The sequence below is a fragment of the Vipera berus genome (genome assembly GCF_964194415.1).
Source record: "Vipera berus genome assembly, chromosome: 1".
In the NCBI taxonomy this organism is placed as follows: domain Eukaryota; kingdom Metazoa; phylum Chordata; class Lepidosauria; order Squamata; family Viperidae; genus Vipera; species Vipera berus.
The window spans coordinates 307,108,078-307,122,527 of record NC_138202.1 but is presented as its reverse complement, the minus strand read 5'-3'; the positions used below and the strand labels follow the sequence as shown (position 1 = coordinate 307,122,527).

The following is a 14,450-nucleotide window of genomic DNA, read 5'->3' as shown; positions in this document are numbered from 1 at the left end:
TTGCCCTTTAGATAACTTTGGATTTCAGTTCTTAGAATTCTCAGTCAATGTGGATAGAAAGAAAGATGGGAATTGAATTATAACATATCTTGAGGCAAGACACTGTGGCAAGTTAACTTGTCAAGGAGGCTTGCTGTCATAGCGACCAATAATTGTTCTTGGTTTTCTTTGAAGCTGCAACAGCAGAAGGGAGGAAACGTGTCTGAAATGCCTTTTCTAAGTATGGTATTTATGGCATTACTCCATAGGATGTCATTGAGTGATTTCCTGAGGCATTACTCTCGTCTTGAGATCTGTAATTTGACTCCAGACACTCTGACCACTGACATGTATAAAAAATGGAGGTTGAACTTGATGGATGGAAACTGGAGAAAAGGTTCCACAGCTGGTGGATGCCGAAATTATCCTGGTAAATCATTTTTCAGCCTGTGCTTGCCTTCATATCCATATCTGTTCTGTTGTATCTTCCTAATAATCGGTGAATAATAAAGTTCCCTACGAGTAGTCTTTGACTTATAACTGGTTGCCTAACTACTGTTCAAAATAATGACAGACCCAGAATGAGTGCTTTTATGGTCAATAAATCCCTCCCTAATTGTGGGTAGTTTAAATATGATGTCACATATGGGCAAAGGTCTATCAGTTAAATTATTTTTTTTGCTGAAATTGCTTTGATAAACGGAAAACAAGCTCTGGGATATAGAATAGAATAGAATAGAATAGAATAGAATAGAATAGAATAGAATAGAATAGAATAGAATAGAATAGAATAGAATAGAATAGAATAGAATAGAATAGAATAGAATAGAATAGAATAGAATAGAATAGAATAGAATAGAATAGAAGTCTTCTAGTCCAGCCCCTGGTTCAAGCAGGAGAACCTATACCATCTCAGACAAGTGACTGTCCAGTCTCTTCTTAACAACCTCCAGTGATGGAGCGTCCACGATTTCTGAAGGTAAGCTGTTCCACTGGTTAGTTGTCCTCACTGTTAGGAACTTTCTCCTTAATTCCAGGTTGCTTCTCTCCTTGATCTATTTACAGGAATTTAGTTTATAATTACTTCCATTCAATCAGTGAATATTTATAGTCCAATACCAAAGGACGTTTGGTATTGGACTATATTGAACTAAATGGTTTGGTATTGGACTAAATGACATTCATTTATAACTTGCACTGGAATTTAATTATTTAAAAGAAGATACCCACACCCCTTATCTGCGAGAAAATCATTCTAAAGCTTGATTGTAGGTATACTTTTATAAATACTCTTAAAATGGGCACACCACTCTAAAATGTGCAGGGCTGTATCTTTCCAAGCCACAATTCCTTATGAAAATCAGTAGAGCCTGGGCATAATTTTAATGACTTCCTTTCTTTTAATTAGATACATTTTGGATGAACCCACAATATTTGATTAAACTTGAGGAAGAAGATGAGGATCCAGATGACCCAGAAAGAGGTTGTACCTTATTGGTTGGTTTGATTCAGAAACACCGTCGGAAGCAGAGGAAGATGGGAGAGGATATGCACACAATTGGCTTTGCAATCTATGAGGCAGGCTCTCTTTTTTTGTGTTAAACCGAATTTTGAGATAAAGATAATAGATCACTATTTTCTAGCTACAGAACTGACACATTCAGGAATATCTTATTAATGAATTGCAATGTTAAAGATTCATGTATTCCTCACAAATTAATTACATGGCTCCTCCTTTTTACCATAAGTGTATGTTCATTAAAACAGTTGCATGAAATGGTGATTTATACAAGGGTGGAGAATCTTTTCCATTCTAAGAAACAGATTGCTACTTGGGAAATCTCACAGGATCTAAACAAACGAGATTGGGTGGGCTTCTTTTTCTCTGAAACCTCATCTTGGGCCTGTTGGGGGCTTGCTCAAAGGATTTGGGGATCCCTATAGAATAGAGCCTGGTAAAAAATAAATAAGTCCAAACAGTTCTAGTAAAATTAGAACCATGATGTTAATTCCTTCCTTCCTTCAAACTATGTGCCTCCAAATCAGTAAATAGAACAATTTACTATTATTTAGTAAAAAAAAACCTCACAACCAATAAAAACATCTATAGTGAGTGTAATTAAAATCAAAATTATAATCAGTATTAGACCATGAAAATACAACAGTTCAATTGAAATTAAGAAATGGCAACAAGTAATTAGTCACCAAATGCTGTGTGGAGGAGTTCTATCTGAAGTAGCTTCTAGAAATGTGAGAAGTATTTTAATTCTACAGGGAGGCTATTCCCTAAGGTTAGAGCAGTGGCTAAGAAAATACTTCCTGGGAAGGATCATTGTTCAATGTTATTAATAAAAAGTGTATAATTTGTTTTTCTTTTTGCTTTTCCACAGGTGCCGGAACAGGTATGTGGTGTATATGTTTTTGTAAAACAGAAAACATATTTTAACTAAACATTGTATTAAAAAAGGCCTCTCAATGTTAAAACTACTGTTTTAATTGTGGAAGTGTTGTTCTTCATGATCTTTTACGAACAATGATCCATAACAGAAATTCAACCTGAGCAAGTTCAGTTTTCTTACTTTAGGAACAAAAAAAAACATTTTTCATTTTTGAAAACTTTTGCATTGTTCAAAAACAATCTGTGGTTAAAGTAAGAATCAGATATTTAAAACACCAATTTTGGTTTGTAGTGCAATTTTGGGAGTGTCTGTAAATTTATTACCACCATTATTCCTCCCGCACACAGAGCCATAGAGACTGCTATCTTGGCTTTTGATTTTTTGTAGATGTAGACAGTGCTTTTTTTGTAAAAGAAAAAGGTGCCGGAACTCACACATGTCATACAAACCACCTTGCCTACCCTACAAGGTTCCATCCAAAAAAGGTGCCGGAACTCCGTTCTGAGCGTTCTATGAGAAAAAAAGCCCTGGATGTAGATATTCTGGATTCTGGATAACTCTCCTGTCATGAAGATTGACAGAATGTGGCTTCATCTTCTGATGGGCTAATGTTACATTGCTCTACTAGCATAGTCATCTGAATAGGATTCTGGTAGCTTAAGAGTAATAATTTCTGTTTTGTCCTTTCCTTTCATGAAGTCTTCTGGCGAAAAAAAGGTCCACCTGAACAAAAACTACTTTCTCACAAACCGAGCAAGGGAACGATCCAACACATTCATCAATCTTCGGGAGGTGTTAAATCGATTCAAGCTTCCCCCAGGAGAATATATTATTGTACCATCCACCTTTGAACCCAACAAGAATGGGGACTTCTGCCTCAGGGTTTTCTCCGAAAAAAAAGCTGACTCACAGTATGTCAGGCATTCGCTAATCTACCTTCTCTGTCTATAAGTGGAATCCATAGATATGAAAGTACTGTGAAATAAGACAACCATAGAGGGGTATTGTGATAGCTGAAGGTCTATAGGGGAAGCTTAAAGGAAAGAGAACTATTCTCAAGGCCATTGTCAGAACTGAGCCATGGTCATGAAGCTAACAATGAGCCTGTATTTAACTTTACTTCTGTAGGGCTCAGATTTTTTTTTATAATTTCTTACAATATCCTGTTTTTATATTGGTTGTGAATTGGAAAGTAGGGGGAATATCACCAGAGATCTCAAATCCAAAACAATGTAACTATAATTTGCTGGAGAAGATAAGTGAAAAAAACAAAGTAAAAAAGCTGAACCAAGATCCACTATATATTTGAAATAAACCATTGAAATATATATTTTAAATGCTAAGTATTATTTTGCCCTTCCCATTCATGAAAATCCCTGAGTGAGAGATACCACAGTAGTAAAATACTATAAGATTAATTAAAGGTCTTTTAAGAGACAAAGCAATTCATCCACAAGCAACATCAGGTACAGCTATGTTCAATATAATAGATTCTAAAGACTAGATATAAAAACTGGTGCCAAAATGCCAATGAAATGGGCACTTGATGGATTTCTGAAAGGCAGGCATTCCAAAATTAAAACACCATCTTCTGCTATCATTTATTTTTTAATAATAAGAAATGATGGACTGCCTTTCCAATTTTTAATAGTATTTGATATTTACCTGAAGCCTGGATCCCCATCAACATTCTCAATGCTCTCTGCTTCACCTAATTCTATTTAACATTACACACACACACACACACACACAAACATATATATCTTTAATAAGACTAAAAATGCAAATCTTAGGTGTTAGAAAGAAAAAATCAAACACCAGGATACAAAAGTAAACAAACTGTTTAATATACAAAACACTTAGCTTTCATCAGCTAAACTGCTGACGTCGTCAGAGCAAGAGTAGGAGATCTGGGAGTCTGCCTAAACAGCCGGAATAAACAAATATATATATAGTTTTATTTATTCTTTAGATTCAAAATTAAAGAAGCTACTGTGCTTGAGGCAAAATATTAGCATTGAGTTTGATCTGTATTCCAGTAATGTCATTGGTCTCGCAAAGATCCTAGAAGTAGCCAAACATTGGATGGCTACAATTCAGTGTCCTGAAAAAAAAAGCAAAGATGGTAGAAAGCATCCTGGGAAGCTAGGGAGGAGGTATGGAGGTAGTCAACCTCACTAGTTCAACTTCTGGGACTTGGCATGCCCAGATTTGAGGGCATCTCTGGAATATACTTTCAAAATTCAAAATATATTCATTACTACCTCCACCCAAAATTTAGGGACACCCTTCTTCAGAGTGTATACATTAGCCTTTTAAAGTAGACCAAGCCAAGAAGTTTGAATGGAAGTGTAGTTTGTTGAAAGGGGCGGAGCATACAGAGTCTTGAAGGCCTGACTGTTGCACTGAACCTCTTTCTAGTGCTTTCTCTGGTCCCCAAGCTTAAGAGATGCTTTTGTTTTTGAAATCATTTCTGTATACTGTAGATTCTTCAACATCATCTGTGTACAAATTCTTGTGTCCACTGAAAGCCACAAATCCCATTGCTATGTATGAGAATATTTGTCCATCCATTTCTTTATTTTGTCATCTTTTTCTTTTTTTAAAAAAACAAACTGTTTTTGGATTTTTTCGTAATTAGATAACTAAAAATGGCAATGTTACAGTATGTTCCTTTTCTGTGGATAGCTCTCAAAATACTTTTCCACAGATGGCTCAGTGCATGCATAGATTCACCCTGTCCCAGTTGTGTCCTCTTCCTGTCTGAAAGTCAATCATAATCTTTTTTGTGTTAACTCATCTAACTATGTTTATTTGTAGAGTTGTTGATGATGAAATTGAGGCCAATATTGAAGAGGTATGTTAGCTAATAGGAATATTTGTTTTGACTGCACTTCGGCTGCATAAGCCAGGATTCCCAGTTGGTCATACTTGCTGGAAGTTCTAAGAGTTGTCTTATGTCTCTTGTCTTGTCTATTTATACCGTATCTCAGTATATTTGGTATATCAGTATATCAGGTGGGATGGGCAGCTTTGTGAACATTTTGTGTTAAAGTTTGTTGTACCTCTGAACACTGATCAAACGGCAGAAACGCTTGCTTCTGATAGAGTAGCCAAATGTTGATGGAATCAGGAGGAAGACCAAGTAGCACTCCATATTAGTCTGGCTTATAAAATCTAATTCTGAGTGTTACACTGTGAAAGCTGACTCATAAAACTGTTCTGTACCAGCCTACTACCGGCCCTGCAGAAAAGGCAGGGACAACCCCTTTTACAAGAAGGCAAGAGGCTGGAACTAAGCCTGCCAAATTTATTAACTTAAAAACATAAACAGAGCAAAGAGAGCAAAGAGAGCAAACACGAACCATGAAACAGGAACTATTCAAACGGTTGCCTTCAGCAAACCAGCCCTCCCACACATTCCCCTTTTAAACAGTTCAGGGCGTGGCTTCTCTCTGCCTCCTTCCGAGGTGCCCCATTGCCTTCCTCTGTTTACTCCTGATTGACTGCCTCCTGCGTTGGGCATCCTTGAACAGGGCCAGCTGTGGGTCATCTTCATCCACGCTGTCAGGCTCACACAGCTGGGTCTGCGTCGTGACCAGATGGGAGGGGCCTGGCTGAGGGCTCTCATCAGCAAGCTCTCCAACACCCTCAGCAACCTCACCAACACCCCCCTCCTCCTCCTCTGAATCGTCCGACCCAAATGCCGAACCCACAGGCTGACCCTGAATCACAACAAAAACTTTCACCCTTCATGAAGACATAGAAGCAGCAATGTTAAAGGACAGGCATGCTCAGAGGCAAAACAAAAGATATGCTGAATACATTTAAAGCATATTTTCTTCTTTATGAAATAGCAAATACTATAGCAGAAGCTTTTAAAATTTTATTTCACTTGCCTTGGCAATTCTTTTCTTTTCTAGAAAGAACTCACTGAAGATGAAATTGAACCCAATTTTAAGAAATTATTTAGGCAATTAGCTGGAGAGGTGAGTGAATGAATGTTCCATGGGGAAAAATAGACAACTTTGGGCAATCTATGACTGAAGTAAGATTCTAAAATGCCACAACAGAATATGGCTTGATAAAAACAATTAGTTTCAGAAACAATATTTAATACATGTGTCCTTAATGCTATCTTTATCTCACCTTTACCAGGATGCTGAGATCTCAGCCTTTGAACTGTGTAATATTCTGAAAAAAATCTTAGCAAAACGTAAGCATTTCCTTCTTCCCTTTCTTAATTTAGCCTTGCCTGGCTGAGTGTTCTCCACAGAATCTGTACTGTAATTCCCATTAACCCCTGTATTATTTGACTGAAACCCCAGAATTCTGGGGGATGAATAAGCTGGAGAAAAATTAGTTTGAAAACATGCTGTCAGTGGTTATGAATGAGTTCACAAGGCCAGAAACAGCTTCTACTTAGATGCTTAAGAGCAAAGGAGATCCAGAGCATCCCAAAATGTGAATAGGGGCCTGATTAGATATCCAATTCCTTTTCTTTTTACAAATTTTATTTATTTTCTAATATTACATTCACATATTTGAAAAGCAACGTGGTGGCTGAGTAGTAGTAATTCAATTACATACAGAAATCATTAGTACAGATTTCAGATTGCTACCATAAACATTTCCTCTCTTTTTCACTTCATATATACTGTCTATTTGTAAATTAAAAGACAAGTTTTATTCTATCAATCACATAGAAAATAACTTTCTTACATATATCCATAGTTTTTAGTTTACACATATTCTAGTTATTTTAACATACAATCTTTTAGACAATCAATGACCTAATAGATTTTTCAGTTTCAATTTCCACTAACATTTAGATTTAACATTTGATATTTATTATTCCCAAGATTTTTAATATACTCCCAATTCATCTATCACCATTCCTTACAAAATCTAATATTCAAAATAAACATCCCGTCTACTTAACTTCTCACCCTCTATGTCAACAAATTAAGGATACAATATGATATCCTTCCTTTTTGCTAGTTTTCAGTTTTTGTTTTTTTTAGTAATCAAAATTACTTTTTATTTCATTTATTTCATTTCATTTATTTCTTTTTATTTAATACTTCCTCTCTTCCTCTTTGTATCTGCTATCTCTTGCTTAAACTAATAATTTTCATTTTTAACGTTCAATATAGACCTATTTATTACTTTCAAGAATAGGTTTTTAGCTTATCTACATTATTCACCTTTACATGACCTTTATGCACAAATCAATATTCAAATTAGCTATTAGTATTTATACTGCTAAATTTTAATGACCAAAATTTTTTCTTTATCTCAGTTCATAACAATGTCTTGTATTCAACATACACATCTTATCTATTTAAGTACATTCTGTTTTAGATTTCAGTAAGATGGTTGAAAAGACCATCCGGTCACCATTTTTTTGAGAGGACTAACAAATTGTCTCTATATTTTTCCATCTCAATGTAGTTGTCCTGTTTATCTTCTCTTCAGTCTGTTCTTCTTCTTGATCCTCAGGTTCCTTCTGATTTATGTAGAAAGTCTTTTCCTTTTTCCATCTTGTCAATCCCTTTTCTGGGTTTTCCATTGACTGTATTTGTTGATCAGTTGAATCTTCTGTCATAATCTTTAATTGTTCCACTTTTTCTGTTATATTCTGTGTAGGCTTTGCAATCAGAGAATACAAAAAAAGATTTTGTCACTGAATAGGGAACACAGCTGGGCTTCTCAGAGCTGATATCTCAAGGTTACATAAGTCTTATCTATTGTCTGGGCTGCTGGCCAAGTCTCTTTTAAACAATAACAAATTGTAGTATAAGGTTGAGCCACAGGATGTCGCCCCTACTATTTAAAGTTTTCTTTTAAATCCAAAGTTTTTATAATCTTTTCAGTTTTGTTTCTTTTTTATAAGTAAAAACCCCCATCTTCAGTAAGCATAGAAAATCTTTTAGTCCACAAACTTTAAAAAATAAAATTCCAATGAGGATCAAGTTATTCTTTCAACGTTTTAAAGTCCACCACTGTTTCGAGAGAGAGGGATAAAATCTCCCTTCCCTCTCCACAGTAGTACTTTAAGCAGCTTATGCAAGTAAAAAAAAAGGATTTAAGAGAGGTAGATCTTACCCAGTCTCATCTGCGCTGTGCTTTAAAATTCCCTGGTGGTAAGTGTGACTGGCTATCTGCAGCCTAGTGATGACCCAGATTGCTATGGCTGGTCTTTTGTCCGCCAGTTTGGAGGGCTGCCCTGAATCAAGCGAAAGGGCTATTGCCCTCCCGCGATCCCCTCCTTGCTGGTTGCCCCTACAGGGCATCTTTTGACCCTTTCCTGGGTCCCCCAGCAAAGTGAAACTGGATGCCGAAGATGGAGCTCGCCTCCCAGACGTCCATGGCGACTACATTGGCAAACCAGAAGTCCGGGGCCTGGCATGCCATGGCAGTCCATGGGGTCACTAAAAGTTGGACACAACTTTGCTACTGAAAAACAATGCATTTTAACCCATGTTTGACCCTTCTGAATAAACTCAACATTTATTTGTGCATTTCTTGAAGCACTAAAGCATCTCCAAAGTTCTGCACTTATTTCTTTTCCCCTTTGATTTTTAATACTGGATGAATTGTCAAATTTACTGTGTTATTTGAGCCTCATATGTCTGAATTTGTTGGTACGGCTTTATACAGAAGTAGTTATAGCTGATCCTGCCCTTTTTGCTGAGTGTGTGACTTTTTTGGCTCATTGTCATAATTGTAAGGACTGAAAATCAGAAATGAGACTTCTTAGGGTTACCATGTCTAAGAAGCAAAAAAAAATCTGGATAATCTTTAAATGTAAGAGTAGAGTGAAAGATACCTCTGGTTTTTTGCTGCCATCTTGTCATTGTCCATTTTTTTGCAGCTCAGATAATAGTAGATTTTAGAATCTCTCAGTCATGTTAATGATTGTGAAGTACTTCTTACAGGAAGATAATCTAACACTTTATTGTTGTTTCATTGTAGGCAAAAGCTCCTTTTTCAGGCATTTTAAGTGATATTGTTAAAACATTATCTTCTCTTGGTGTGGCAACTTTATTCATTTTTTTCTTTGCTATTAATTGAATTGTATATTCAATCTAAGCCAGTTTCATCACATGTAGAAAAAAGCAACATAAATAAAGCACATCCATTAAACTTTATGAAAGAAAACCTTTAAAATTTTTGCAAGCAAAGGAGATGACTTTGGGCTTGAAAAAGCCTTATTCTTTAATGGCTGTGAATTTATTAGTGCAATAAAAGACCAAGAGAACTTGCAGTGTGGGCAAGGGAGGAAAGATATCAGTGCTTAAAATTAGCTTTTAAAAAAATGATATAGAGCTAGATGAATAGAATAATTGCAAGAGTAGCGAAAGATTTTAAAGGCTTAGTAAAAGATTTCTATGTGTAACAAATTTGCTGTTTTTCTTTGCAGGTCAAGATATTAAATCTGATGGCTTTAGTATTGAAACTTGCAAAATTATGGTTGATCTATTAGATGTATCCTTCAGTGTGTGTTGTATATTTTCTGTTTAAGGCTCTAGTGGGAAAAAGTGGGGGCAGCAGAATTATGGATGGTCATTAAAACAGAATGAGGAAGATGAACTTGGTCAAACGTTTATAGTGTGCTTTTTTAGTGTTCTAGTTAATGAAATCCTTCTCATAGTTAATTTCTTCTGTATTTAATAGATGTATGCTGCATCTCATCCCTTGGGTCAATGGACAGAAACATGCTGATCATAGTTTCTTTATTTTACCAGATAGTGTTTGTCTGAGGAAGGCACACCCAGTAGCAGGATATTCCATATTGAACTGCCAAGATTCAGTTCAGATTGTGGCAGGATGTAAATGTAATAAATATTTAAATTGAATGGTGACATATCTATAGCTAGCATGTACATTAAAAATATGTTTGGTAGCAACGATAGAAGATCTCAGGCTACCAAATAAACCAAACAGTAGTGCTAAGCTATATGTAACTTGAGTATGATCCTCATTCATTCTTTGTATATTCATAAACAAAGAAGGATGCAGCTAGTTATTATACCTCTGCCTTTATTCACATGTGCAAAGAATATTTTTGCCTATACCACATATAAACCTTAAATCAGGCAAACCCTACCTGAGCTGAAAAATTGTCACTAGATGGCAGTAACAAAATATAGAAAATGGTAACATGCCACCATCTACCAGTGGTCTGGACTTTAGAAGCCCAAATTTGGCATGCCTAATAAAATCAAAGTTCTTCCTGGAGTTCCATTGTATTGTTCTCCCACACACACCGTCCTGCAGAGTTTCTGTGCTATAATTCTACCTCAGCTACCCAAGATCTCCTGCCTCTAATGCAGAATGTCACTTGCTTCATGACATGTTTGGAACATCTTCCTGAAACAAATGTATAAGCCTTCTTAGCTCCCGGGCTTATGTATCTATGAAGGATTTGGCTGTCTTGGTTGGAAATTCTTGAATCTGCCATCTCAACAAATCTGGAGGTATCAAGTTAGGAAAAGCTGACTTAATTTTTCTTTTCCAAGCATAAATTCATACGGCTCCTTTTTTTTGCATTCTTACTCTACTATAATTGTCTTTTCCCCTCCCCATCCTTCTCCAATATCAAATGTTAGATTAATGTTCCTTGAAGAAGGATTTTTTTTAACTATTGACATTTTGTAACAGTGTATGAATGTATATGGTGTTAGATGAACATGCAATGAAACAATAATATAAGACAAAACAGATCAACTACTACATTATATAGGTAGTCTGTGACTTACAACTGATTGCTTAACAATTGTTTGAAGTTACAATGGATCTGCCCAGACCTATTTAGAAAACTCTGTTTTCAGACTTAATAACAGTTGCCCACATCCCCCACAGCCATAGGATTGCATTTTGGGCCCTTGGCAGTTAGCTCCCCAGCAAACGTCCGCTTGCAGCCTCTCATAGTAATATGACTATAATTTACAATTTTTCCTGGTTTCTAGCATTTACTTCTGTTTCTGGTAAAAGAAATGCTAGTTGGGGAAAATGGATTTGCTTAATGACCATTGTAAAAAATAGTTGTAACTTTGAATCTGATGTTTTGATGCAAAAATAAAAATACAAAAATGCCAATGCATAAATACAAAGAACACCCCCAACTATGGCTACACATTTGATATATCCATATCCACTTTGCACTCTCCACTCCTACCTCCTCCAAAGATGCCCACCCCTCAAATATAGGAAGTAACAAAATGGTTATTTATAAAGAACAGGTGTCTATCATATGCCTAAGTATAGGTTTCTTTCTACAAAAGTAGCAAGTGTTTAGTAGAAGGTAGCAAGTTAGTAGGAACTAAGATTCTACCCTGTAGGCTGATGTGGGAGAAATGTAGCCAAAGAAAACTACAGTGAAAGAAAAAAAAATTTCTGTTTAAATTGGAAGTTTCTTTAACCAAGCAGACTGATGGAAGTGGTAAGCTAGGGCTGAAAGAATTCCACGTACTTTGGACAAAGATTCAGAAATACCAGGTAAAAGTGACCTTTAAATAAATTGTGGGAAATTTTGATTGTTTAAAATATACTCTAGCAACTTGGATTGTGTAGGTTTGGATGGGTTTCCTGGTACGAAGTATCATTGATACCAAGCAAGATACCTACATTGTTGCTCTGAGTGCATAAAACGTAAGTAGCCTTGGCTTTTATAGTAGAAAGTGCAACTTGTCCATTTGTTCTTGCTTGCTGGGGAATTTTGGGAGTTGAAGTCCACACATTTTCAAGCTGCCAGGGTTAAGAAATACTGACTTAAATATTATTCCATTAAACTTATAGGGCCCGAGATAAATTTTCCAGAAGAAAAAGAACACTTATTTTATCAAGAGAAGAAATGTGCATGAATAATAAGGAAATAAAAGGGACTATATGTATATGCTTTTTTTCCCTTCAGATAATTCAGTATTTTTAATAGAGAAAAATGTCCTTTTTTCTACATTCTCTAGAAAATTTATCGGGATATAGATGTAGATTGTTCTGGCACCATGAACTCCTATGAGATGAGGAAAGCTTTGGAGCAAGCAGGTACTTGTCGATCAAAAGTGGAGATCACCAAAGACATTGTAATGATTAAGGCCCAATACATATAGCTTCCCTTATTGTAGCTGCTTCCAGATGTGGTCCTGAAAAGTTGCAATACCCCATAGTTACCTCCCACAACTGGATGTCCTCCAGATTGTTCTTTTAATCACCTCCACACCTACCACTATGCCAGTGGGTGCCCTTTCTAAGAATCACAGGAAGCATAAACTACGGAGTTGAAGGACATTAGTTGGGTAAGGCTGGAAAAACCAATTCCAACACTTCGGTAAGGTTTGTAGCAATTTCCAAGCTTCTGCTTATGTGATCAGAATGTTTACCTTAATATATTAAAACAATTTAAAACATTTTTAGAGCAGCTCCTTCTTGCTTTGTATTCAGCTGCACCAAGGATGCATCTGTAGCAATTAGAATTTTACTTGTATTTCAGGATTTAAGTTGGATTGCCAATTGCATCAAGTCATTGTGGCCCGTTTTGCTGATGAGCAGCTGATCATTGATTTTGATAATTTTGTTAGGTGCTTGATTCGACTGGAGACTTTGTTCAGTGAGTATCTTTAATTTAGGCTGGTGGTCTTAAAATAATGCTTTTGTTTAGTTTTTAACTTTACTGAGTTCCAGATAGGCAATATGAACTGTTTCCTCATATCAAAATTTGTACATGTGAGGATTATGCACAATTCTTAAAATATAAAGGGCACTTAGTGAAAATAAACAAACTGATCTTCTAGCTTTAACTAACGGATTGTAATTATTTACCAAATGGAACAATGCTTTACATCCCCATAATTACACATCTTAGATTAATTACAGACTTTTAGGGGCAGGTCTAATAGCTAAGAGTGGTAATTTTCTTCCTTGTTTCTCTTGATGAAAAAGTTTTTGCTGCTTTTTTCTTTCTTGGGAGAAACTGATGAACTTTATTAATTCATTTTTTTATCCCCTTGTAGAGATATTTAAGAAACTGGATACTGAGAAAACAGGAACAGTACAGATGAATCTTGGCACTGTAAGTTAGCAAGCCTGTCAAAATCTAATGGAACAAAGTCACTTTGGAGGAAAAGCTCCTTTTTGTGTTTTCAACTTTAAAACAACCCTGAGTATACATATTCTGTTTTTATATCAGGCACTGGAAATCTTCTATTAACTAAATATCTAGTTCATAGATGTGCAACGTTTCTTTATTTCCTCATTAAAGTTGCTAGGGACGAAAAAAGACAGGGTAAGAAATTTTGCAAAACACTAAGATTGCAGTTTCTATGCAGATGTGGCTGACATATGACAGGCTATGCCTCAGGAGAGCAAGCTGCCATAATTAAGCTTTGAAACCAGGAGAAACTCATAAAAGCTCATGTTTTTTCTGTGCTTGCCTAGACAGATTCCATAAACAGATAACGCTTACAGGTTTTAAGCGATGAAACATTAATAGACAACTCATTGTGTGAATTAAAATAATTCTGGACTACACTCCATCCTCCATAAGTCAAACTTGTTCACTAATATTTCACATACTTTTCTTCTTGATTAAAAACAATGTTTTGGCAGATACAGAAATCCCTCAGCCCCTCTGCATCCCTAAACGCAGAAGCATGAATTTGTTTTTGTGGCTGCTTATTTAAGCACAGTCTTGTTCATAAATGCACCAGAGACAATGCAGCATTTCAGCAGACTCAGAGAGGGAACGACACTATTAGATGCCACGGATGTATCTTGTGTATTCTTAATTTAACTTGAAACTATGCATAACCCAATACATATCATACCCTGAACATCACAAATCTCTTAAAATGCTGTAATTCATTATGCTGTATCAAGAAATATATTCTACTTGAATACAAAGGAGTAGATGACAAAGAATGAAGCAGATATTATCAGCTCAAGAGCAACTTAATTGTGCAGATATTAGCTGCATTCCTCAAAACATTTTGTACTAGAAAGTTACCGCTGTCAATAAATGTACTCAGGCTCCCCTCTGGGCCATGTTTAGAGTTTTCATGGATTAAGAAA

General features: G+C 35.9%; 1 protein-coding gene across 1 annotated transcript in view; it reads left to right on the top strand.

The window, feature by feature from the left end:
* The window catches only part of CAPN2 (calpain 2), a 47,653-nt gene that overhangs the window by 32,184 nt on the left and 1,019 nt on the right, over positions 1 to 14,450 (top strand). Inside the window, exons 9-20 of the mRNA XM_081332925.1 lie at positions 249 to 409; positions 1,388 to 1,557; positions 2,370 to 2,381; positions 3,078 to 3,289; positions 5,199 to 5,235; positions 6,302 to 6,367; positions 6,537 to 6,594; positions 9,805 to 9,869; positions 11,814 to 11,882; positions 12,350 to 12,428; positions 12,874 to 12,990; positions 13,394 to 13,452. Of these exons, the coding sequence (XP_081189051.1) occupies positions 249 to 409; positions 1,388 to 1,557; positions 2,370 to 2,381; positions 3,078 to 3,289; positions 5,199 to 5,235; positions 6,302 to 6,367; positions 6,537 to 6,594; positions 9,805 to 9,869; positions 11,814 to 11,882; positions 12,350 to 12,428; positions 12,874 to 12,990; positions 13,394 to 13,452 (1,105 nt within the window). The remainder of the gene's footprint in view (positions 1 to 248; positions 410 to 1,387; positions 1,558 to 2,369; positions 2,382 to 3,077; positions 3,290 to 5,198; positions 5,236 to 6,301; positions 6,368 to 6,536; positions 6,595 to 9,804; positions 9,870 to 11,813; positions 11,883 to 12,349; positions 12,429 to 12,873; positions 12,991 to 13,393; positions 13,453 to 14,450) is intronic.